This window comes from Nansenia antarctica (genome assembly GCF_963989245.1).
Source record: "Nansenia antarctica genome assembly, chromosome: 3".
Classification (NCBI taxonomy): domain Eukaryota; kingdom Metazoa; phylum Chordata; class Actinopteri; order Argentiniformes; family Microstomatidae; genus Nansenia; species Nansenia antarctica.
In genome coordinates, this window is record NC_137688.1 from 41,954,924 (window position 1) to 41,980,608 (window position 25,685).

Here is a 25,685-nt window from a genome sequence, read left to right on the forward strand (position 1 = left end):
GCCTTTGAGATTCTGCTAATGCTTCGATGTAGTAGAGCTTTATTGCCACCTAGAGGAGGTTGTGTTGTGACACAGCAGTAACAAAGACCTAGGTTCTAATAAAATAATAATACAATGCCATTAAGTTAAAATGGTATCAATTCACATACTTAGCTGTGCTTGAATACGTTTGCTTAGCACAATGGAATCATCTCAAAACTGCAAACCCCGCCCATATGGCACTCCAATCAATCAGCCTTGATGCAACACAATTTAAAAACATGGCATACACAAAGAAAGAAGAGCAAAACAAAAGCAACATTTTTTATAACTTTATTTTATTTTTTTAATAGATCTGTACAACCAAGAATCAAACCTTTGATGAGCCAAGCAACAACTGACCTGTACATGTTATGCTTTGGGCAGGAGGATCGCTTACAGTCATTTAAATAATCAAATGATTCATTAACTAGCTAAGCAACACTTCAAACCAGTCCTACCGACAGAGAACAATGAGTGGCTTTGGAAAGGGTGGGGAGGTGGGGGGGGGGTAAAGAAAAAAGAAGCATGTTCCCTTTTGTTTCCTTATCTCTCTCCAGTGTTATACAAAAGTACAGTGAAATATTTTATTTACACAGGTCTGCACAAGTCAAGAACTCTGGTTTTGGGAGTTTTGGGAGAGGTCAAAGGTTTAATGGAGGATTTTACATTGATTATACAATCACACTTAACCAGGGAGAGAGGTTAAAATTATTCTGTGAACATGGAGTCAGGGGGACATGATTTCTAACTCATTTCTGGCCTTAAAAAGTACGTCCCTTGAACTGAATTCACATTTAATAGCTAAATGCCTCGTTTCCTATGGTTCCAAAATAATTTTCAGAACAGTTTCAGGAGAGGGGCGGGGACACCTAGACAGGACATCTGACATTTAGACCTCTCCCCAACCACAGCTGCCTTCAGAAAAGCAGCTCTTCAAATTACCTCAGCTACCCATTCCTGAGACATTGTCAAGTCTATCCCAAATAGCATTACGTTGATGTTTTGAGAGGTATAATTCTACTAGGGGCCAAGCTTGAGTGCAGATTACCTGTGAGACAAAATTAACTGTAAGACATGTAATTTCTGAGGCTGTCAGTTGTCATGGTGGTGCACAAATTCAGTCAAAGGAAACCGTTGAGACCCCACTCTTTACCCTGGACTTTCGACATGACCAAAAACAAATCAGAGAAATAGAAGCTGCCTTATTGCCAGAGTAATATAACTACTATCATTAGTTTAGTGTACAGTGTGATTAGCAGTTTATAGAATCCATATAAATGCAATGACAAATAAAAATGGATTAGATGTAATTGAGTGGCTTTGAGTCAAGTCAAATGAACGATTTCCACACCTATAATTAAAGTAATGTCTCAGACACCAAGAAACAGAGCACCCTGGGTGGGGTGAGGGAGTTCAGCACCCGGGGAGGGGGTGAGCTCAACGTTGTCATAGCAGCTGCCCAGGCCAGGGTGCATAAGATCTGATATTGGAGGAGGGAGGGTGGTCTCAGGAAGACAACACTGATAAGCAAACGGGACATGATCAAATCATTGAGGTAAAAACTCAAGTTACGCATGAAAATCCAAGTTATGCACGTTCTGTTCAATAAATGACGGTGAAAAAGTAACAGTACTATGCAGAATCCCCCAAAATAGAAAAACAGTATAACTAATATATATTACAGTATAAGCAATGCTTTGAAGAGCCTTGTTTTACAACTGGTAACATGACTGATTCTCAACACAGACTTTCTATGTACTGCAATATAACAGCACTGTACTTTCATAGGCTGCTGAAGAGGGGTACCTTAAAGAGCGGTATGGACCACATTTCCCAGAGTGCGACAGGAGCACCAAACACCCTCTTTCCTCAGGATAACTCCATTGGGATTCCATTTGGAAGATTGTAAGTATGGTAACTGACAAAAGAATGTAGCAAAAAGTGAAACTGCCCAGAAATACAATGCAAGGTCTGTTATTGTGAAATGGTTGCATTTGGAAGTCAACACAGTGAAGACTATCGGGAGGGAAAGCCGTCCTGGGCAGGTTAACATGCATACAGAAGACACGCGCAGACTGGATTTGTAATATATGTACTTGGCCTATCCCAAGCCGGGCTAACTGAATGCCGTTCTTTAGTTCCAGGTCAGTCGTCAAGGCCTGTCCATGGTTAGAGTTCCCACACACACCAACGCAAATCACACATGGTGACTTCCCTCACTCTTGAAGTCCGTAGACAGCTGCACCACACATTTGCGTGAGGATCATGAGTCAGTGGAAGGGGGGGAGAGAAAGAGTAGAGCACCCTTCCATTGCAACCCCCCCCCCCCCCCCCCCCCCCTTCCAATGTCCAATGCCTGTAGTGAATCTGAAATGTAGTGGTGGGTGGGCATGTGAGCAGTGACAACAGGCGCTGATGCAAACTGAAGGCAACCTGCAAGATGGCAACTCCCAGCCCCATCCCCCCCACAGTTGGGAGGGGGATCCAGGAGGGCGGAGGCAGAGATGGGTCAGGTCTGCTGTACAAAGCACAGATAAGGAAGCCCGTTTCCCCATAAGGCCACAGTGTTGTACGGAGAGGAGGCCCGGGTGCAGGAAGAGCAGGGCCTTGTCGTCACGTGACTCCTGGGACCCCAGTTCTGCACCCTCCCCGGTCGGCCATCCAGCAGGGGGCTGGAGACAGAGGGGTCATCCCCGGTTTCCTTGACTGTGGTTGCATTAAAAAGGTGAGGTCCAAGGTTTCTTTTGTTATCCCCACAGACACAAATCCAGAGTCAGCCGAACTGAACACACTCTGACATCAGGCTGAGGTCCCCACCAAAGAAAATCAGTTTGTCATGAGACCATTGCAGCCCAGCACATGACGGACTGTGGCTAGTGAACTACGAGCGAGGATCTAATAATCTCACACCCCAAACAGTTCCTTAGAGGTCAACCGCATGATGTCAACTATACAGTACAAGTGTATAGATATTTGGGAGTTTACAGAGATTAAGTCCGTTTCCCAGTGACGGACCGTGTTTTCTACGGAGCCGAGTGATGCATCCACAGACTAAGTTGTGCAGGAACCCGGAGGCAAACGTGGGATGGGACACGTCGGGCAGGACGGAGACATCGGATCAACTTTCATTTAAATTCATAGATTTATTCTTTAAAATGTACAAGTCTCTTTTTTTCTTGCATACAATAATTTTAATAATTTTTTTTAAAGGTGGTGGAAAAAGCCCAACAAACCAAACGAAACAACAACAAAATCTTCCCGGATCCAGTGGTTTTATGTTCTCCCATTGAAGTGTCAGAGGGAGCGGGGGGGGGGGGGGGGGGGGTTGGTTTCTGGAGGGCTGAGTGCTCCTCCAGTGATCAGAGGGTAGAGGGGCCATGGGGGGTGGAGAGTAGGGGAAGGGTGGAGGGGGGCAGCCAGGTTCAAAAGCTGTCCACCCAGGTGCCCAATCCTCTCTCTGCCAGCGTGCGGTTCACTGATACAAGCTTGAGGGGGAGAGAGAGAAATAGGGAAGAACTTGTGAATTAGACATAGAACACAAGAGCAGACTGACTATCAATTCTCATTGTCTATATTTTCACTACCACAATGCATTTAAAATGTTGTTTATTTGCTGGAAGTCCTCCTGACATACCTCATCTCCTACCATGTTCCACATTTGGACCAATGGGAGGCCTGTGTTGTTGTCGTAGTTTGTGACCTAGAACAGAAAACAGCCTGGTTAGTCACTGTGTTGATGTTGACAATAACACACACAGCTGACTGTCATCTCCTGTCTTACCTGTGCAAGCAGCGCAACCCCTCGTGTCATCTCCTCCAGAGCGGTGCTGGCCTCGGTTGAAAATCTATCCTCTCCTGTTGGGGGTATTTATAGATATGTTAACACAATTGAGAAGAGCAGCTTTTACCTACCAGATAACATTGGCACTGATTGACATGGTTTCTTGATTTGGGAGAAGGCATCTTCACAGGTTGGAGTGTGTGAAGCTGTGAACTGATCTTTCTGCACGTCTCTCACATTGTACATCATGTTGTCTTGTTGTCTTTTCTTCATCGCTGTACACGTTGGTTGCACAAACCTCAGTTGTGTGGCAATAAAAGAATCTTGAATTCTAGTATGTATTGCAAATGTGAAATGATCAGATGCATAAAAAAGATTTTACCTGGCAGGGGGGCGATGTTGTCCAGTAATACTTCTGCCCCTTGGAACGGCAATGTTACAAAGTCCGACCTGAAAATGGCAATACGACAAGATGTCATCAGCCCCTTCAACATTGTGTGACACTCAAGTTTACTGAAGGGCGCACTATTTCCAACACGGAGGTCTATTAGGTCTTGCAATTCAGAAATGAAGGAAATGTATTATTTTCATAATCATCTTTCTTAAAATAATAAATAATAATCACATGTTGACAACTACAACGTGCTTTCCCATTCCTGTTATTTCATCCCTCAGGAGGACACAGATGCTACACATTCCCTCGCCACCCTTCCAATCGCAGGAGGACTTTGGAACTGCAAGTCAGTGGTCCGGAAAGCAGAGGCTATCTCAGGTTATGCCACCTTCATGTCCCTCCACTTTCTTGCCCTCACAGAAACGATCACACCAGAAAACGGCAGCCCTCTCTGATGCCTACTCATTTTATTATTCCCCTAGACTCGAGGGGTCGACGGGGAGCCACAGGACTCCTCATAATGTCACACAATGTCCTTCCCCCGTCACACCTGTCCATATACACCTTCGAATTCCATGCTGTTTCTGTCCCCTCCAAGTAAAACCTCACATTGTTGTTATCTATCATCCCCCAGGTAAGCTTGGCCACTTCCTAGAAAAGATGGAGGTCCTGCTCCTTCCCTGACGACGGCACACCGCTTGCACTACTGGGTGACTTCAACATTCAGTTAGAGAAGCTTCCTTCATACTTGACCGTGTCCTCTATTCCGATCTTACCATGTCCCACTCTCCTCCAACTCATAAGGCAGGTAATCAGCTTCACCAGATCATCCCATATCTCCAACTTTACTTTACCACCCCCCCCCCTGGTGACCTAAACCCTTCTCCCTCTCCTCCTCAACTACACTCTGCATTAACTGCTAAAGCTTCCTAGTACCATTCCAAAATCCAATCCTCTGCATCTAACCCAAGGAAATTGGGGGTTTTCCACACTCCTCGACCCCCCCCCTCCTCCTCCCTGTCTGCGGATGACTGTCATCTACTTTGAAAAGATGGTTGATGACATTAGCAGTTCCTTCTCTCCACCTCTCGCCAACACTGCTACCACCCCTCCCAAACCCACTGAACTACACTCAGTCTTTGGATTATCAGCTCTTTCCCCCCTCTCTCCTGATATTCTAAAACAGATCACATCTAAGCAGGCTCTTCTCCAATCCATTTCCAAAAACCTCCTTCCTTTCCTTACCACCGTAATCAACTCCGCTCTATCCACAGGATCGGTCCTGGCTGCCTTTAAGACAGCCAGAGTCTGGTTGTTAATGCCAGCCATGAAATTAGGGATTATTTTTGTTGTTGTTGTTTGTTTTTTCTTCTTTTACTTTATTGTTATTATTTATTTTTAAGAAAGATATTCATGGACTGTTATTCTTTTGCGACTTACCTGTGACACCTTTATGTAACATCAATATGTTGTGAAATATTGTTTGACTGCACTTGATAAAAGAAAATGATAATAGAAATGTAAAGTTAAAAAAAAAAAGTAAAAGAAAAAAGACAGCCAGAGTCGAGCCTCTTCTCAAGAAACCAAATCTTGACCCATCTTCTGTCCACAACTACAGACCGGTATACCTTCTCTCCTTCTCTAAAACGCTTGAACGTCTGAAACCCTTCCTCACCAGAGAAGCAGCCTAACTCTTGGTCCAAACACCTGCCTGTTTTCCCACTGCTGTCAGGACTGCAGAGTCACTCCCTATCTTCCTCTGTAGACTGAAGACCCTTCTCTTCAGGCTACACCTTAACTGTCCCTCCTGAAACCTCTACATCCCCTCTACCCTCTTGAACAGTTTCTCTTCTAGATTTTTGACTGCCAATGGCCTCTGGCCCGAGCATAGAGTACTTTTTCTTGCGATGACTAATGGATAGATGATTCACTTACTTAGACAAATGAATTTGTTCTAAGTCGCTTTGGATAAAGGCGTCTGCTAAATGGCAAAAATGTAAATATAACCAAATACTGACAATCAACATCCATGGTTTCTTTTTAGCACCCTGAATCATTCCTGCATATAAAGAACCTGCCTTATCTGCCGTAGGGTGTCTATCTTCACTCTGTCATAGCCACCGTAGTCCACGTATCGGATCTCCACCTCGTCTGCCTCTTTGTAGAAAGAGATGACCTGGGCTCTCCACCAGGCTCCCTCTACCGCCGGCGCTGCACAGATCACTCCCGCTGACAGAGAGAGAGAAGACTTGTGAGTCTGGGACGGACATGGACACACACACACACACACACACACACACACACACGTCTCTATCCTGGTCCTTACCCTCAGCGGGCGAGGGCAGGGCGGGCGTGCTAGGCTGGGAATAGCAGAGGAACATCTGCTCATCAAGGCTGCGCAGGGCATGGTAGGTGGGGTGTGTGTGCTGCTGGACAAACACATGGCCTGCAGACACGATGTTCACCACAATCACCTCAACCGTCACACCGCTGGGCAGCAGCAGCTGAGGAGACACAGACAGATAGAAATTGATTAATTGTTTAATTGTTAATTAATTGTACATTTCAGTCATTTACATGTGTGGTAAATACAATATGCCTGCATGGTTCAGTGGTTAGTGTTGCCTCCTACGGTCCACACATTGCCCCTACAGGCAGGAGATTAAATCCCCAGGCTCCCTATCTCAACTGTTCTCCTCTGGTCTTGACAGGGAGTAGCAGAGTTCCCCAGGCCAGGCTCACCCAGGAGGTCATGGGGAGAGAGGGCAATGTGAGCGGCAGTGTTGGGGGGTACAGGTTGGTCAGGTCCAAGTCCTTGAACTTCTTCCCGATCAGGGCCAGCGCTTTATCCACCTGCTGCTGGGTGCCTAGTGGGGCAGAATACACGAGACATGAGCACATTTAAAGCGTGCGCACACAGACACAGACAGACACACACACACACACAGTACAATACCAAAAACACATTTTCCTCTTTTAACTTTTAGAATACAAGTACTTTTTAATGAAGACTGTGGAGGAGGACCACACTCACCCTCTATGTGGCATATCTGGAACTCTTGCGTGTAAGGCAGGGTAGAGATGTAGATCTTTGCTCCTGAGCTTTGCTTCAGGAAGCTGACGTATCGCCCCTGCTTCCCAATTAACCGTCCCACCAGATGCTATGAGACAGCATAACAAAAAAAGAATGTGACAAAAATCTAACAATTTACATTTTGTCACTATAAATCTGCACAGGTAAATGGTGTGCACCATGCTTTGATGTGAGTAAGTGTGTGTGTGTGTGTGTGTGTGTGTGTATGGATGGACCAGGCTCACCTTCGGCACCTGGATCTCCCACACGATGAGCTCTGAGTACTGAAGCGTGGCATGGCTGCTCTGGCTGTCCCCAACCCCCATGGTGCAGCCGCTGTCCACAGAGTCCATACTGTTCACATCAGATCCTGGACACATTCACACAGGGTGATCAGGAATCAATACAGTTTAGGAAATAAAATTAAATTTAAAAATAAGCTGTGTCACATGTTAAAAAATACAGAAACACACAATATAACTACAATATATCCAATATCCACTTTATGTTCACACTCTCTCGCTCACACACGCACACTATAATGACACGCTCGGATCACTCAGACACAAAGAGACCCACTCATACAATGACAGAAGCACGCATGTTGTTGACAGAAGAACCATGACCTGTAACCATTTCTACCAAGTCCGTGATGCAGGCCTTAAACATGTAAGTAGGCCTAGTTATTAACACAATATTCATAAGCATTTTAGCCATTAATTTGTGCTACTGTTTCCACTAGCTACATTGATAAATAACTACCCGTTGGATATATACAAAAAATAAGGTTACACTTGAATGCCTCTCAGTGTTTCCCCTAGGTTTGCTGCCTTGGGGGGGTGGCATGGACCATGGCATGGACCCCCCCCCCCCCAGGGGGTAAGACCCTGCCTCATACCAGCGTCATGTCCAGGGGTGTACTTGTACATTAAGCCGCCTCACGCTACGGAAACAGGAGATAGGCTCCTGCCCTATGGGCCATTAGGCTCAAGAACCATCGGTTCTCAAGGCTACTTACTTATGTGGTCTTGACTACCTGTCCACTTTCTCACCTGGTTCTTGCTCTCTCTCTCTCTGGTGTGCCGACACCATCCTGCTCTCTCTCCTTCTCTCCCTCCCTATCCTCCTCTCTCCCTTTTGCTGTCAACCAAAAGGTAAACAAAACAGCCAGAGTATTTATAATCTAATAAGAGGCATAAATTCATCCATATCAATTCATAACATAATTATAATTTAATATTGGATTGCTGTGGGCAATCCAGTCAGATAATGTCATTTTGACTTAACTCTCTCACCTGAAAAAAATGTGTATGTCCAACTATAAAAAACAGACATTTCCAATGCTTCAATCAACTGTCCATGTACTGTAAATATGCCATTATGGTATTACCATGAAGCCCAACTCTAGCAGAATAAGAAAGATAGTATATCTACTTTAAGTAAAATAATAAAGTGCCTCCAGTTAGCTCTTTAGCTGGCAAGTGTGCAAGGAGACTAGCTCATCTCATCACCTCTGAGCTAGCTAGCTTGCTAGTTCTTTGACACTATTTACACTATGGAACTATAGTCAGACACTTTCTAGTCACGATAATAACGAGCAACTTTCTCTGTCAGAACACTCAGCAATTATATTTGCAAACGTTTCAACTTGCTTACTTTCAATCTGCAGACATCACAGCCGGCAAAAACTCTCGCTTCTCGCGCGCACATTTGCGCAACATCTTGTATTATTCTCCAGCGCTGGCACAGCGCGAAGTGTGGAGATAGGTCTGGCTATGCGAGACTACGGCGGACTAACGTTACCAACGAGCCTATGGGCTTGCCACTCGGGTTGGGTGCGTTTAAAAAACGCGGATATTTTAGCATGCTTGTCAGATGTTTGGTGTCTACGTCCGTAATAATTCCTCTTTCTTGGGGGGGCGGGGGGTTCCGTTGGGAGGGCGGCCCGCCCCCCCAAGGCAATGGTAGGGGAAACACTGCCTCTATAAAGCCATCCAGAGGTCAGTCAACATTCAAAGCCGCGCCCAATCAGTGACTTTAACATCAGTAGCAAAAACAGCTGAAAGACACAAATCATAAATGAGCCAATATACTGTGACAGACAGGTTTCCTATTGTCACAATATGTTACCATGAAAATGAACTACTATTCAGACAATTGGCAAGACAGTGTCTTGATATGCTAATCCCGAGTTATCTTCTCCTTCATGTGTCCTCTTCACCTGTTTTTAATTATTATTATGATACAATTGTTATTTCAGTCTTTTGCACAATTGGGCAATTGTACGGCACTCATAATAATAATAATAATAATAATAATAATAATAATAATAATAATAATAATTGAATAATTGAACTCATGATATAGGCTACTAAGCAATGATATTATGAAGTACCCTGGGACCACGGGCCTGTAAGGTACCAGTCACCTAATTATGGCCTGATATACATAGGCTACTATGCTATGATGATAATATACACTAAGCATAAATACAAAAAACGCATTGTGGATTAAGCTTCCCCAGTTAATGACCATGTTGTATAGTTAATGTCAACCATTTCACTACTTATAATGTTCATACTATATTCTGCAAGCCTAGCATAGTACGCCACCCCCATCTGACTGAATCAGGTAAAGCGGTCATGATAAGAAGAGTATTAAAGTTAGGGATGCTCCGATTTATCGGCCACCGATTTAAATCGTCCGATTTCACTCCAAATGACTCAAAATGGCCGATCGCAAAAACCGATTTTTTTTTAATTATTTTTTCCTGGGGAAGACAGATAACTGAACAGAAAACATAGGAGGACGTAACAGTATGTAAACCATGAAGGCCACGTTTATGATTAGGGATGCTCCGATCTGGATTTTTGGGGCCGATACCGATCACCGATTTTTTTCCTCAAGATCAACCGATACCGATACCGATTTTTTTTTAAATACATAACTGTAGGCCTACTGACTGGATAGCCTACATATTTTTTGCTTTTTAGACAAAAGTTTTGATCCATTAGGCACCAAGCAAACGCAGACCCATTTTTATGGCATAGTAAAAGTCTGGCCTATCACCCAGTTAGGGCCTGAAGCCCAAGTCAGTCGATATGGCTGTATAAAAGACATCATAAACGTGGCCTTCATGGTTTACATACTGTTACGTCCTCCTATGTTTTCTGTTCAGTTATCTGTCTTCCCCAGGGGAAAAAAAATAAATAAATAAAATCGGTTTTTGCGATCGGCCATTTTTGCCGATCACCGATCGAGTCATTTGGAGTGAAATCGGCCGATTTAAATCGGTGGCCGATAAATCGGAGCATCCCTATTTATGATGTCTTTTATACAGCCATATCGACTGACTTGGGCTTCAGGCCCTAACTGGATGATAGGCCAGACCTTTACTATGCCATAAAAATGGGTCTGCGTTTGCTTGGTGCCTAATGGATCAAAACTTTTGTCTAAAAAGCAAAAAATATGTAGACTATCCAGTCAGTAGGCCTACAGTTATGTAATTTTAAAATCGGTATCGGTTGATCTTGAGGAAAAAAATCAGTGATCGGTATCGGCCCCAAAAATCCAGATCGGAGCATCCCTAATTAAAGTGCTATATTAGTATTAGCCTGGGCCGTAGTACCCGTACTGATTTTAGCTACCCTTCCTGTTTGGGAGCGAAAGGTACCATCCGTGCTACGATGTGACGCTGCAGACCGTTGATTGGTCAATGGAAATCGTCACAATAACATCATCCCAGGTAGATATTCGAGTTCACCGCTAACCGCCATTTTTAAATACCACAACAGATTTCTTTCTAGGCAATGCGGAAGTGTATCAAATGTAATTTACTTTTTCTTTAAATACTTATTAATAAAGATTTGAAAAATGATGATAACCATCTTATTATCTTAGTTTAATGTCATTTCAATGCATTAGACCTTTTCTTTACAAGCATTTAAAAAAAAACGCTATTATGCCGGTGTGCTCCGCGGCGTCTCAAATAGCGGGTTTTCGGTTCCACAAGTTTTCAGAGGTTATCGAGAACTATCTAACTTACATTAAAATGGGTACATTACATATTTGTTGTTATTTATGGAAGTGTCCGGTTGCTGGAGGAACCAGGACGCCGGCTACACTGCACAGTTTAGCCCGAGTTTAGCTATGCAACTGGCCTAGCGCCGCGCTAGCATTAGTATCCGGTGGAATGTACACTGCGGTCATCAGAACGGCATTAAATTCCCTTGGAAGGTAAATGGGTCAGCATTTAACAGTCAAATATTCTACGTCTGGGGAACAGTGGCTAATCACAATGTTTGTGTTCGTCCCACAAGAGTCTTTTGTGTAGATTAGGAGGCCACAGCCTTATCTTGGGACTGTGTTTGATTGTTAGCACCTAGGGTTGCATTTAAATTTCGTTGTACCTGTTACAATGACAATAAAGATCATTCATTCATTCATTCAAATACAGTGCAATCATCCCACTAATAGAATACAGTCCCAGTAATAACCCTTTTATCTTTATATTGTATTCATTCTCTTCATCTGTTTTTAAATGTTGATCTATTTATATCGATCTATTCTTGTCAATTCCTTACAGCCATTACAATTGGAAAGGGGGAAGGCTAAAACACTTTGAATGGACTAGATAGGAACAGTGGAATTTATGGAACGCAGGCTGAGTGGTGCACCTGTTGCGGGCAGAGACACCTGCTACCTGTGAGGGGGGTGAGGGTGCGCTTCAATGCAAACGTTGAATCACTTCCCGGGGTGCTATCGTCGAAAACTACACACCCCCGTGACCGTATGAAAATTGGAAAGATAACCAGCATTGAATGGATTCGTTACGTTTCTCCTATCGAGATCGACAGACCGAGAAGCAAAGTTTGGGGAAATAACTGACGCTTTCGTTTTCATGCTCAGCGGGAGAGAGAGACGCTATAATAAAAATTCCCATTCATTAGTGGGAAGGGCGAACGCTAATCAACGTTGAATGGACTCAACAGGTGTTTCCAATCTGTAATGTTTCCTTTCACTTCATTATGAATAGCCGTGGACAGCCAGCGTTCCTGTCACATCGGATTTCGGAACGCCATAAAAATAAATCTGCGCTCCCTGTCTAACTTTATATATCTAACGTTACATGTCTTAAGGCTGATCTGTGCATGATAGTGGTGCATTTTGACATAATTCATGTTGCATTACAAATAAGTATTTTTTTCTGAGTGGGGCAGTCCCACTCATATTTTTCAATTTATTGGACAGATTCAGTGAAGACAGACAGGAAAGTAAGGAGAAGAAGGGAGAGAGGGCATGTCAGCAGGGCATGGGCCGGATTCGAACCCATGCCGACATAGGCATATGTGTGCCCTGTAGACCGTGGTGCTAGACCACTGGACCACCCCAGGCCACACCTTTATGGGTTCTTGAGGCAAATATGTTCCCCATGAGGAAAGACACATACCAAGTTTCATAAATGTTCATACAACGGGGTAGAAATGTGAAGTTACTTGATTTTCCATTTGTTATTATAGCGCCAGCGCCACCTATGGTCTAATCATGGTAATTATTTCTGGCATTGTTGCTGATGCTCTCTAGTTGTGGCATGCACATTTATAGCATTTTTGGTCACAGACTTTACCTAGCAGAGCAAAATCTATGAGAATTAGAAAATTCTGGCCCAATTACTTTTTGTTTTCATATCATTTTCTCCACCATCTTGGAATGGACCTCTTATCCCTGAACATCCTTTGGAGAGACGTGCACCACGAATGTTCATATACAATTCTGGACCAATCCCCATGAGGAAAGACACATAGGTACCAAGTTTCATATATTTTCATCCAACGGGGTGGAAATGCCAGCATTCTGATGTTAATTATTTACTTTTAGTTATTATAGCGCCTAGGGATGCACGATATTATCGGCACCGATATTTATCGGCCCGATAATGGGAAATTTATGTTATTAAATATTTATCGGTTTTATAACATTTTAGCCGATATAGAGCCGATAATATGAAGCCGGAAATATTTCTGCTTCCGGTTTCCGCGCTCATGATGCTGCGCCTGCGTACAGCCACGCAGTGTATAGACGAGAGCGAAACATGTCTTCCCCGGTGTGGACATTCTTCAGAGTTTCTGAGGCAGATAGTGCGTTTGCAATTTGCAACACATGTTCGACAAAAGTTCGGAGAGGAGGGCAAAGGTCTACGAGTTACAACACAACGAATCTCATAAGTCACCTTAAGATTCACCATTGCAAGCACGCTGTATGGAAGGAATATCAAGCACTAGTAGCAGAAGGTAGCCTAGCCGCGAAAAAAAAAAAGCTGCTGTGCCTATTAGGGGTGGGCATCAACGATCGATAATGATCTTGGTCGATCACAAAATATTTTGCTCGATAATCGTTAATAAATTGGATTTTTTTTTAAATAATAATAATAATAATGGAAATTAGTTTGTCCACGTTATGTGTGAGAAATGAACTTTGCATTTGCCTTCGCATTGAATTTCGCAACGCAGTACGGCATGATGCAACAAGTTCCCGTACGTTAGTGTAACCTCCAGTAATAGGCTAGGTGCACCTAGGTGCTAGGTTACCTCGGTTGGCCAAATTAGCGCGGACCTACCTCTGCATCCCCGCAACCTCGGTGCCCTCGGAGCGAGTGTTTTCTGCGGCTGGCCTAACTGTCACCAGATTGCGTTCGTCTCTCACCCCTGAACATGTTAACATGATCATCTTTTTGAACAAGAACCAGTAGGCCTGCCGCCTACAGTCTCTCGCTGGAGTTTAAATTTAAGTTAAGCTGGACGCTCTTAAGGACACTAACGTTTTCAGTCATCCTCCTATTTGTGAGTAACTGTTTTTTTACTGCTCCTATGGTGAGTTACTTATTTTCTATATTTTTATTTATAATGTAAAATGTGTTTTTAAGTTAAACAATTTAGGCTACTCACTGCCTTGTTTAAGAGGATTGTTATCTGACTGTAGTGTCTAGTTTGAATGTGAATGAATGAATGTGTGCAATAGCAACACAAATAAAAAAAATTCCCCAAGGAAAACATGCTTGTTATTTCTGCCCTAGTTTTTTTTTTTTTTATGAAAAAAAAGCTTATCGATTAATCGATAATTGATCGTTAATTCTTGCGATTATCGAAAAAGAAATTTTGATCGTTTGCCCAGCCCTAGTGCCTATTGAACACGCATTTGAAAACTGCAGGAAGTTTACTCGAGACAGCTAAAAGGCTCAAGCAATCAATGAAAAAATAATGGAGTTTATGGCCCTCGACGACCAGCCTTTCTCTGTAGTAGAAGATAAAGGATTTCGCCAGCTAATTTCACATTTAGAGCCCCGGTATACACTCCCAAGCCGCCGCTATTTTGCAGACGTGTGCCTGCCTGCTCTGTATGATACAGTCGCCACACACATCCATAGTCTGATCGATACTAGCGTAAGCCAGATAAGTTTTATCACAACCTACCTAATCCTCATGCACTAAAAGTAGCATAGCCCAGCCCTTTTCAGTTGCTTTATTAAGCATACTAGTGTAGCCGACTATGTGCCTTGTGTCATTCTGTTTATCTGCAGACTAAGCAGCCATTTGGCACTAGTTTCTGTACAAGTTCTATAAAACTTTTGGTTCTATAAAAGTCTTTATTTTTGTATTGACTGATTTTTGTTTTCATAAAAGGAGGCCAGATCTTGGCTAAAAAAAGCATTGTGCACTGTCTGTCTATAACAGATTCTGTTTGTTAGAGGAAATAATAAATGAACATTTGAAGAGTCAGAAGTGTTCTCTTTGTTGTGTTAACAATAGTGATGTAAGTTAGATTTGGTGAGATCACTATGGAATATTAAATCATCAATCTTTGCTCACTACATAGCCTTTCTTACCTTCAGGTGTGCATGAACTACAGGTTATCAACTGTGAAATTATATCTGTTCTCATATCGGTTCTCATATCGGTTATCGGCCACGAGAAGCGGGTAAACATCGGTATCGGTTGGAAAAAAATGCATATCGTGCATCCCTAATAGCGCCACCCATGGTCTAATCATGGTTATCCTTTCTGACATAGTTACTGAATCAGAATCAGAATCAGAAGACTTTATTGCCATGACATGTAAACATGGTAGGAATTTGGAGCACGGTTTACAGCAGGACAGGTGCAAGACAGGACAAGACAGTGCAAACCAACATCAAAGTGCAAGAGTCATAATTAATATAAATATAAAGTGCAGAGATCAAGTGTTCAAGTGTTCATATCCAGACAGTCCAAAGCTCTCTGGGTGGGGGTGGAGGGAGGGTAGATAGATAGGGGTCAGGTCAGGGGGGGGGCCCCAGCGGCATTTAGGAGCCGGATGGCTGTGGGGAAAAAGCTGTGTGCATGTCGGGCCTTCACAGTTTTTAGGGACCGCACCCTCCTGCCTGAGGGGAGCGGGACGAAGAGACCGTGTCCTGGGTGCTACTGATGCTCTCTAGTTGTGGCATGCAAATTTATAGCATTTTTGGTCAGGGACTTTTTGAGCTATTTGACCAAAGCGGGGAAAAGAATAATAAGAAATATACCACCAATAACAATACTGTTCCTACTACTATGTAGTAGTAGGAACTAGGGCTGCAACTAACGATTATTTTGATAATCGATTAATCTGCCGATTATTTTTTCGGTTAATTGATTAATCGGATACAAAAAAAATGATTTACTTTGCAAATTTTATTTTATGTTTTCTAAATCAGCCAGGCCTATACATATACATGTGCAAAATGAATAAGTATTAATAAAAAAATAAAAAATAATATAAATAAAAAAGGCTTTGCTACATCAAATAGGTTTAACAACAGGCCATGGACTATGGCGGTAGATTGTTTCGATAAAGTAATTGAACTCTAGCTCAATACATGCATTGCAAGTGCAATATAGGCTACAGACAAGACACTAGTGTTTTTATATAACAGATATGCTCCAAAACAATGCAATGTGTCCTCTCACTCCATACAATAGGCTAGGCTACAGTCAGTGCCTTACTCTAACTCACGGGTAGCTTGGTAGGCTACCACTAGCTAGCCTTTAGCTTATCACCTCTGCTCTACCACTGACGTTAGCCAGCTAGCTAAATACACTTGGCTGAGCCGTCTTCATCCATCACTGTCACATGCTTTCTTTTAAGGTGTTCTCGCATCACCGTTGTGCTCCCGTGCCATGCAAGATCGGTTTTGCATAGGTTGCACCATTTTTTAGTAGCTTTTAATGTGAAGTGCTCCCATACCGTGGACGATTTCGATCGAGTCGTTTTCTCCGCCTCCGCCATGATTTAAATGTAGCCGCCGCGCCGGTGTAGGTACCGGATTTTCCCACCCTACCAGATTTCCCCACTTTTCCGGTTCCGGTCATAGGTTCTGCCCTTTCCGGCCATAGGTAGCGCTATGATTCGCTATGATTCGCGATGCCTACACCGGCTCCGCAAAGCGTGGCGTGCGTCAACAGGAAGTAGGTTTGTTATGGAACAAGACCCGACGAATCGATAATGGATTCGTCGCCAACGAATTTCATTATCGATTTTTATCGATTTCATCGATTCGTTGTTGCAGCCCTAGTAGGAACACTAATAATGACTGTATAGCTACCTAAAATAATAATGGAAAATGTCTAATAACCATGTAGGGAAGCTGAGGCCATATGAAAAGCTGTTCAAGTGGCCATGAGAGACTGTGTGTGTGTGTGTGTGTGTGTGTGTGTGTGCGTGCGCGTGTGTGTGTCTTCTGAATCTCCAACACGTGTTGTTTGGAAATGTTACCAGCTGAGGAGTAAATCATTGCTGGGCCTAGACCATAGATTAGATTACGGGGAACATTCTCTCAGACTAGTGTTGTTACCTAGACTAGGACGAGCAACAGGGTCTGCGCTGTACAGCTCATAGAAACGATCATGACTCACCTCCGGACTGATCTGTCTCCGTCTCGCTCATCCCGTGAGCGCCATTCCTTAGGCCAATCCCGTTGAGCCTCTTCAGCTCACACACAGCCCCCACTGTGTGCCCCGGCAAGACCCCTACCACGGTCTCAGTCTCTTCAGGGACCTGTGGCCGCGAGGCCAGCCCCTCAGACATTCCCGACACCTGGGTCAGGTCCTCTCTGTTCTCCCTCTCGGGCATGCTGCTCTGGAGGTCCTTGCTGCTTACGCCGTCCTCAGAGTGGCCCATGCTGCAGGCCGAGTCATCCGCCACTGTCTGCCCCTCGTCTGCTTTTAGCGTGTCCAGGCTGGGCAGGGTGGCATCCTGTGTCCCCTGGGATGCCTTCCCCCAGTGGCCTCTCTGTGTATTCTCTGTCATCCCCCTGTCACTGTCCTCCATTGCTTCCCAGGTTGGGGCAGACGGACAACCGTTTGGCAGCCCTTCTTCCTCTGTCAACACTGCCCCTCTCCACTCGTGGTCTATAGGGGAGAGCCCTCCCTGGAGGAGGTGCTGCGCTGTCTCCCTTGTGATTGGCTCTTGTTTGGAACATGGCCTGCCATTGGCCAACTGGGTGCTGCTGCAGGTGGGATGGACAGTGTGGCCTGCCTCCTTACAGCTGGTGACACTGAGGACCTCCTGGGTGGCTGCCGAGATGGCCTCAGTAATCAGGCCAGCGGCCAGGTGCTCCAGCTCCTCACTGCTGCTGGCCCCATTCTCCTGGAAGTCTGCTGGGGCTGGTGCTGGGGCTGGGACCGGGGCTAGGGAGGCTGGTGTGCTAGTCATAAAGTGATGGTAGGAGCCCTGAGACGACATGGGGGTCTCTGTGACGGAGGGCTCTTGCATGGATGCTCTCTGGGCCTCGGGGGTGGTGACCTGCGAGGAGGGCAGCTTGTCTTTGGTCGAGGGGAGGGCGAGGGTGTCAGTCATCAGTTCAGCTGGCAGGTTCTCTGCGCAGGGTGCTGCCACATCGTGTTCTGCCACTGTTCCGTCTGACTTGTTGGCCAGGTCAGTGGCAGATGTGTCGTGGGTTGCCTGGGAAAGTGCAAACGTTGCCGTGGCGGCGGTCTCCTCTGGTGCAGGGGCCTGCTCGCTGACTGTGAGGTTCTCAGGCTTCGTAACCAAAGCTATGGAGGCTGCCGGCATGTGCCCAGTGTCGCCGTGCTCTCTCTCTGGTAGTGGGGGCGTGGAGATCTCTACTCTGCTCTGCGCTGTTAGAGGCGAGGCTGAGAGGGGCTGCGTCAGGCTGCTCGTAGTTACCTCTAGGCGGGTCGCCACCTCCAGGTCTGCCGTCGCTCTGTTCGGGTGGGGAGGTGATGCTTCCAATCTCTCTGAGGTGACCGGTGTGGTTGGAGGGGGACTCTGTACCTCTGCAGCCATGGCTTTAGTGGCTGGCATGTGAATCTGTGCTTTTACTTCCTGCTCTGTTGACCTCTGCTCTTTGATCTTGGGCGGTCTGTCTCTGCTGGCTGTCCGGTGGGTGGTGGTGGTGGTAGTGTTTGGGGTAGAGGATACAGCCCCCTTCTCCACCAGGCCGTTGCTGCCCTCGCTGGGGGATGTCAGCAGGCCCATGGTGGCCTCTGTCCCCTCTTCACTGTCGTGGCTGGTGACTTGCTCTTTCTTGCGCGAGATGTACCACCACCAGCCTATCAGCGCCAGCACTCCGGGCAGCGTGTACGGGACAACAGACCGGAACCTCAGCGGCATCTCCTCAGGACCCTAGCAGCTACACCTGGGGAAGGGGGAATTATAGGTTAGGTTAGCTGGAGTGGCATGCTGACTTCAATGCATTTGTTTATCTATATTTAACCAGGTAAGACCCTTGAGGTCATAAACCGAGTGAGAAAGTCAAGGAAGTAAAACAACATAACTTGTGTAAAATTCCTCAACAGCAGTTCAGGAGTATATGACTATGAATAGTCAAATAAAGCTTCTTATGATGACGGTTGGATAGACGATTCACCTACTTAGACAATGTATTTGTTGTAAGTCGCTTTGGATAAAGGCGTCTGCTAAATGCCAAAAAACGTAAATGAATAGTTCCAACAATACGGGTGATCATTAGTCAATAGTAATAGGGCACAAGTGTCTCATTTCCAACACTGTTAAATATGTTTTTTTGCATTGTTTCATGGGTGGCCAACTATCCAACAGACAGACACATTGCATAATACCACTAGGTTACAACCTGTAGTTTCACAGAGGGAGAACAGTAACACTTCTACATTCAGTCAAACAAATGTGTAAAGTGATGAAAAAGAGAGAGATATCCTTCCCTGCTTTTCTATGCTCTGGTCCAGAGGGAGTGAAAGAAATACAACGGATAGATCCAGTCTATTGTCTCTATTGGTCAGTTTGCGCTCCAGCCGTGCTGATATCCATGATATACGCACGGCTAAATGGAATGTTGACGCATATTTTCATATTACTCCACGTTTGTATATGTTACTGCTACCGAAGTTACATTATTACCGTTGCTTAGCAACCGATTAACAACTGTTCAGCGGATGAATACACTTACAATAAAACATAGTTCCATTAAAATACATTAAAAGTTTGTCTTGTCTTTCTTCTGTGAAATATTGATAGATAAATGTGGTAACCGTTGTATAAACCGTTGATATCTACGATATACCACAGCTTCTCGTTCCATAACGCTTAATCGTTGCACAGCAAGCTTTTTCTCTTTTTTTTTTTTTAAGTGTTAATAGGCTATACACATAAATGACAGCTTGGACATCAACGTCAGCAGCATGTGTTTAGCTTGGTGCAGCACGTGTTTAGCTTGGTGCAGGCTTGTTCCACAAGCCGTCTGCAAGACTGCAGGTCACAGAAGGACACTAGTGTTTACATGGGGCCATTATTAACACCAAAATGAGAAGGGTGTGTCTGACTTACAACCATAAACCAGCGCTGTTAACATAGATTTGAAGGACAATGTCACTGGGTGCACAAAGCACACAAGTCAACACACTGATTTTACCTGCTGAACCAGAAGCAGTTGCACTCTTGCATGTAGAATTAAAAGCCCTCCCAGTTTGGTTGCCTGTAACAACCTATAACTCCAAGTATAAACTAGGCTGACTGTATTTCTGTTTAGCAGCATTTTTCATACAGGTGCATGCATGGTTAAAAAAAAGAAAAAAGTCTAATTTGACATTGCAATGTATGGGAGCCACACAACGTCACAGTTCACTGAACTAGACAGACTGTCAACAATAAAGCTACGTTTGAATAGTGGCTGTTCAGCTATGATTCCAGGGAAGGCACAAGATAAACAAAGCATTTAAATTGTGGGGGGACAAAGCGAGCTTATGCAAATACACCTCTGGAGCAGACAAACACAGAAGGCAACTTCTCAGTCGTTGAGACTTGAGAGTTCAACAGTGCCTCCTTACAACAACTTACTGGTTGGGTGACGGCAGACCCAGGAGAATTCTGTATATCGTAGATTTTTTTGTACAGGTCCCAATTTCATTAATAATTTCAGTGGAATGGTTTGATGAACTGCACACTGATTTGAAATGCATGGCATTGCAGACAATGATGAACAGTCGTCATGAGTACGAAAATAAAAGCAAAGTGACAAAACACAAACAGGTGAAACTTTGTTCCTGTTAACACATGTTCAACCTTTAAGCATACATGTTGTGAATACCGTACACACTATCCAGTTACAGAGAAACTCCCATGGTCAGGAGTAGGACATTTACTATTAGCCTTAACTGTAGAACAAGCAACTACAGTAGGGTTCTATAGGCCAGGCAACTACAGTAGGGTTCTATAGAACAAGCAACTACAGTAGGGTTTTATAGAATCAGCAACTACAGTAGGGTTCTATAGGCCAGGCAACTACAGTAGGGTTCTATAGAACAGGCAACCACAGTAGGGTTTTATAGAATAAGCAACTACAGTAGGGTTCTATAGGCCAGGCAACTGCAGTAGAGTACAGAGTACAGTAGAGAGTTAGACCGAGCAACCACAATCAGGTCTCTCCGTAGCACCGGCAACAGCAGCTGTGTCACAGGGTTAATGTTTAACCTCCATCTGACTACTGGGCATGCTCGGCTCCTCCTGCCCCGATTGGTTGGGGCAGACGCCAACTCCATGTTAGAAAAGGAAGTCCAGACATGCCTTTCCTTAACAGATCCAGTGCAGCACAGCCTCTACAAGGAAGGAATGCATCACAGGGGTGACTCCCTCGCTTGCCCCCATCGACTACCTCACAGTCCGCTAGGACACATGGCGGGGCTTCCACTAGGCGCCTGTGTACTTGTAACCCATGCACGTACGCATTCAGTGTGCTAGTGAACCTTGGACTTTGACCTCCACATCGTTTGCTGTGCAGCTCACTGAGCAGAGGAGGGTCTTAGAGTGACAGAGTGCAGGCAGACAAGAGAATGTGTACTGTAGCGCGCTGGGATGTGCTGCTAATACAGGGGAGAGTATGAAGAGGTCTGGGTTTTAAGGGGTTCTTCAGTCGTCATACCCCACAATGGAGGCAGTGGCACGTATGTTTTTTTCATCAGGCATTTCCTAAGAAACCCACTCGAATATGCGAGTCATTGCCTGACTATGTGTGGGTGTCAATCATTTGCACGCATCTATCATCTATTTCACTTGTAAGAGAGAAACACACAACAGAGGACAGCTGAGACTCTAATAACTTCCTCACCTGAGTATAGAGTAGGCGTGAGCATCTCAATAAGACTGTGCTGTCGTTTAACAGAGCTTATACACCTAAGAGGCTCAACGCTGAATGACACGGGATGAGGACAGGCCCATGAATGGAGGTTGTAGCACTGCTGTGTTTGTACAGGGGGACACCTCGAATAACTGAAAAACACAGACTTGAGCACCTCACTTTCTTCAGTGAGATATGTGGTTGCTCAAAGCTTGCAGTGTAGGGACAGCCCTGCACTGCAGGGTCAATGCTGCATGCCAACATGCATGCCAATTAAGAAAACTGCAACAACAACAAAAACTGTGCATTGACCTGATCAGTCATGCAATCTTTAATGTCAATTGTAAATGCCTTCAGTCATAGTAGCGGTGGTTAACATGATACTGCGTGTTTGTGGGCCTATCACCACCTATTCAGACTTCACAAATTTGGTGATGTCTTTTTTAATATTTTCATTCAGTTCTCTTTTCGTTGAATGACGAATTAGCTAACTAAGCATTAGCTAATGCATGTGTTAAACCTGGTGCAGAGCTATCGTAATGCTGCCTCAAGAACCACCGTAATGACTGTCTAAATTCAAACACCTAACAACTGTGTATGTCAAAATCACACAAAAGTGAAACGAGTTGACTGGCAAAAACAACAATTTGCTCCACGCTTTGATAAGAGGGGCTTTCCGGAATTCCAACGGTGGGATTCCCACGGTGAGGTGGCTATTGGAGGGCAGTGATGTGGAGGGAGCAGGAATCACTAGCTGGGAAGGGTTAAAGGACAGGGATTAATGAGGGGTCATGCTAGCATTAGTCCTAGGATAGGCAACGCCCCCCCATCCTTTCGCTACAGAAAGGAGCCCAACCATGGCCTCCCACCTGACCCAGCCCTGGCTTCTTAAGCATCCAGTAGTAAGCCACAGCAGGATCATCCCCAGGGTAGACTGTAGGCTACAAACAAACAACAAACCACTTGTGACTGTGTGCCTGGCCCAGAGCAGTGCATCTGTGTGTGTGTGTGTGTGTGTGTGTGTGTGTGTGTGTGTGTGTGTTTTCTATCCACACCACATTCGAGGACATTTTCCCATCAGCCATTGGGATTGGGCAGAAAAGCAGGAGTTCAGGTGTTCAGACTAACATATTATCTGCCTTTGATTTATGACACATTTTTGGGCAATGTGTTAAAAATAAAAAAAATAAAACTGACATTTGTTAATTGAGCTTGTACATTAATCAAACTATCTAATTGCTGTCATGCAACAATGAAAGCCAGAGCACCACTACCCTACTCTTTAAATTGAGCGAAACTCCTACTTAAATCATTATTTATCGGATCAATACGAAAATTATTCACCCAGTTTGCCACCACTTTAGTTCTGAAAACCTTATTTTCAGTGGCCAATTAGCTGTCATGTCTGTAAGTCAAGAGGTACATTGAAATGGAACATCTCGCACTAAAGATGAGATACACTGTGGTAGATATAGAAACACGACAGAGCTATTAGTAGAATACCTAATGTCTGGTGAATAGATTCGGACTTTTGAATTGACAGACCACCCATGCCACCGTAAAGCCTTATTCAATTGCAAACCCGTAGTAGTGTGTCAGTCTTGCTTCCGACATTCACCTTCGACAAGGTTAGAGGCATAACCACCCACACAAAGTTAGGCTACTCCAGTAACGGCCAGGTGGAATAGGCGTCTCCGCTCACACCGCCATGTGGGCCCGTGCATGGCCGAGGACAGGGGGGGCTCGCACGGCAAGAACCAAGCTGCGCCGCTCTACGACCTTGGGGCTAGATAACGGAGGGGGGGGGGGGGGGGGTCACTCTATATTTGCTTTACATGTCACTTACAACCCCATACAATGTGCTGACTACAGGCAGCGTAAGCAGCTTAATACACACCCGAGGCTGCATTTGGAAAACTAGGCAACCTTTTAGCCGATAGCCTTAATAATTCTCCACCCACCCATGCAGTCGAGATGAGCGATCGAGTCTGCTCTGTTACTATCTGTCACTAGATCTCTGTAGGTTATCCTAGGGAAAATGAATCATATCGGAAGCCAGATTTAACTGACTCAGACTACAGACATTAGACGCCCTTGTGGCGGCTAATATTGACCAATCCGCTCTCAAAACTGGTCTGCGAAATCAAGTGTTCGCCAACACTTGACGGGTGATGCTGGAGTAAGCTAGTACAATTACCTCGAGGTGGCCATGAGCTCCACATATCCGCCGCTATTCGATATCTACAACTCCAAAGCAGTCTAACTAGGCCTACTACAATATATGCGGTCAAATTGAGTTGCTTCCAGGGAGCTCTTGCACAATAGCTGTAAGAGGCAGACTAGCCGGGATAGGCTATGAGACTAGCTATGATATGACTAGCTATGATATGACTAGCTATGATATGACTAGCTATGATATGACCTACACACTGTGCGTGATAAACGCGTGGTAGCTAGGCCGCGGCGCAAGATGAATTACAGTCCATCAAGTTAGCCGGCTAGCGCCTCACAAACGTATTTAAACACACACAGCCCCTGAAACTCAGCCAAGAGGACAACACGGCGTGAAGGCTTTAAACAAACACCCTATGTGCGTGATCTGGATGAAAGTGTCCATTTGTCCAGCTAATTCATACAAGCCTCTATTAGGTTAGCCATGTTCGTTGAGTCTGAGCTCAATGACTGACACTCCATTCACAACGCTGCTGCAGCGAGTCCCAACGCACTAGAATCTGTTCCACTGCGCGAGCCGAATTATATAACACCACGTACATTATAGTGTTTGTTCGTAGGGGGAAACTAGCACCTGACCAAATGTCGCATGTATCCTATAAAGGGCATCTTGGTCGTGATATAACGCTACTCTACAACTCGGGCCTCAAAACCTTCACGTTAGCTCGCTAGCTGGACATGAAGGAATAACCACCTTATTCGCTAACCAGGCATATTTGCTTGCAAGACACAGCGAACTCGTGCACACAAAGATAGTGACCACGCAATTGACAATTTGAATTGTACAATTTCAATTTGGTAACAGAAAAAAATAGCTATTCATTCACTGACTGCGCGTGTAACATGGTCTCAATGACATGTAGAATACTGCACACGAGAACGGCGTTACAACCGAGTTGTGACAGTCAACGATCGTTCCAATTAAATGGCGACAGTTTCTTCGAGTGGACAGTTAAGGCCCATTACTGGTAATGCAACATTGTAACTCGCCAGGGGACTAGATCCTGCTACCTTGCTACAAATGTTGCAGGCTGCATAAGCAGCTCACGTCGTCTCTGATGTCTGCCATATCATTGGCAACTTTACACTATTCACCTCCTCATACTTACAGTATGTAAGCGTCCTCCGCGCCGCCACGGTGAATTGAATGATCGTGATATAAAGTTACGTATTCCGGGCCCAACTAAATCCCAACGTCTCCCCCCTATCTTATGTCTATCTTTCTCTATCCTCCCCACGTGTTGACCGTTCAAGCACCAGACTCTAAAAACAGACCCAACAGCTGATCAAACCTCGCGATAATGATGCAGACGTGTGAAGACCCTGACGACTGTAGTCTCGCGGGGTTAGGGATACTGTGAAGTTTTACGTGCAAGTACAGTTTAATAAGGACAATAGGCAAGTGGTGCTTATTGGGGTCTTTGAATTGTGGTATTTGATCTAAAAAATCAAGTCCTCGACTTGACCTCTAATTAAAACAAAAATGATAGAGTAAAGATTCTTGAAAAAAGTAGCCCAGAACATGTGTATCTCGAAACCAGGCAGGTCAGTGCCCCATTGG

The 25,685-nt window shown here is 44.8% G+C and overlaps 1 protein-coding gene across 1 annotated transcript; it reads right to left on the reverse strand.

Moving 5' to 3' along the window:
• Window positions 1-339: 339 nt before the first annotated feature.
• Window positions 340-25,371, reverse strand: akap1b (A kinase (PRKA) anchor protein 1b). The gene is made up of 11 exons (XM_080526532.1): window positions 25,234-25,371; window positions 17,196-18,940; window positions 7,515-7,639; window positions 7,231-7,357; window positions 6,939-7,063; window positions 6,523-6,700; window positions 6,275-6,425; window positions 4,185-4,252; window positions 3,803-3,876; window positions 3,656-3,721; window positions 340-3,506 (listed from the first exon to the last, which is right to left on the reverse strand). Exons 2-11 carry the CDS (start codon window positions 18,913-18,915, stop codon window positions 3,444-3,446), a joined length of 2,697 nt encoding a protein of 898 aa, XP_080382658.1. The 5' UTR covers window positions 18,916-18,940; window positions 25,234-25,371; the 3' UTR covers window positions 340-3,443.
• Between the last annotated feature and the right edge of the window lie 314 nt (window positions 25,372-25,685).

Excerpts from the sequence above, each read along its gene's own strand:
- akap1b (XM_080526532.1), bottom strand. The coding sequence starts at position 18,915 with ATGCCGCTGAGGTTCCGGTCTGTTGTCCCGTACACGCTGCCCGGAGTG. Across the intron at positions 7,064-7,230 it reads CCAGATATGCCACATAGAGG|GCACCCAGCAGCAGGTGGAT; the intron begins GTGAGTGTGGTC and ends CTGCCCCACTAG. Across the intron at positions 4,253-6,274 it reads GACACCCTACGGCAGATAAG|GTCGGACTTTGTAACATTGC; the intron begins GCAGGTTCTTTA and ends TGCCATTTTCAG.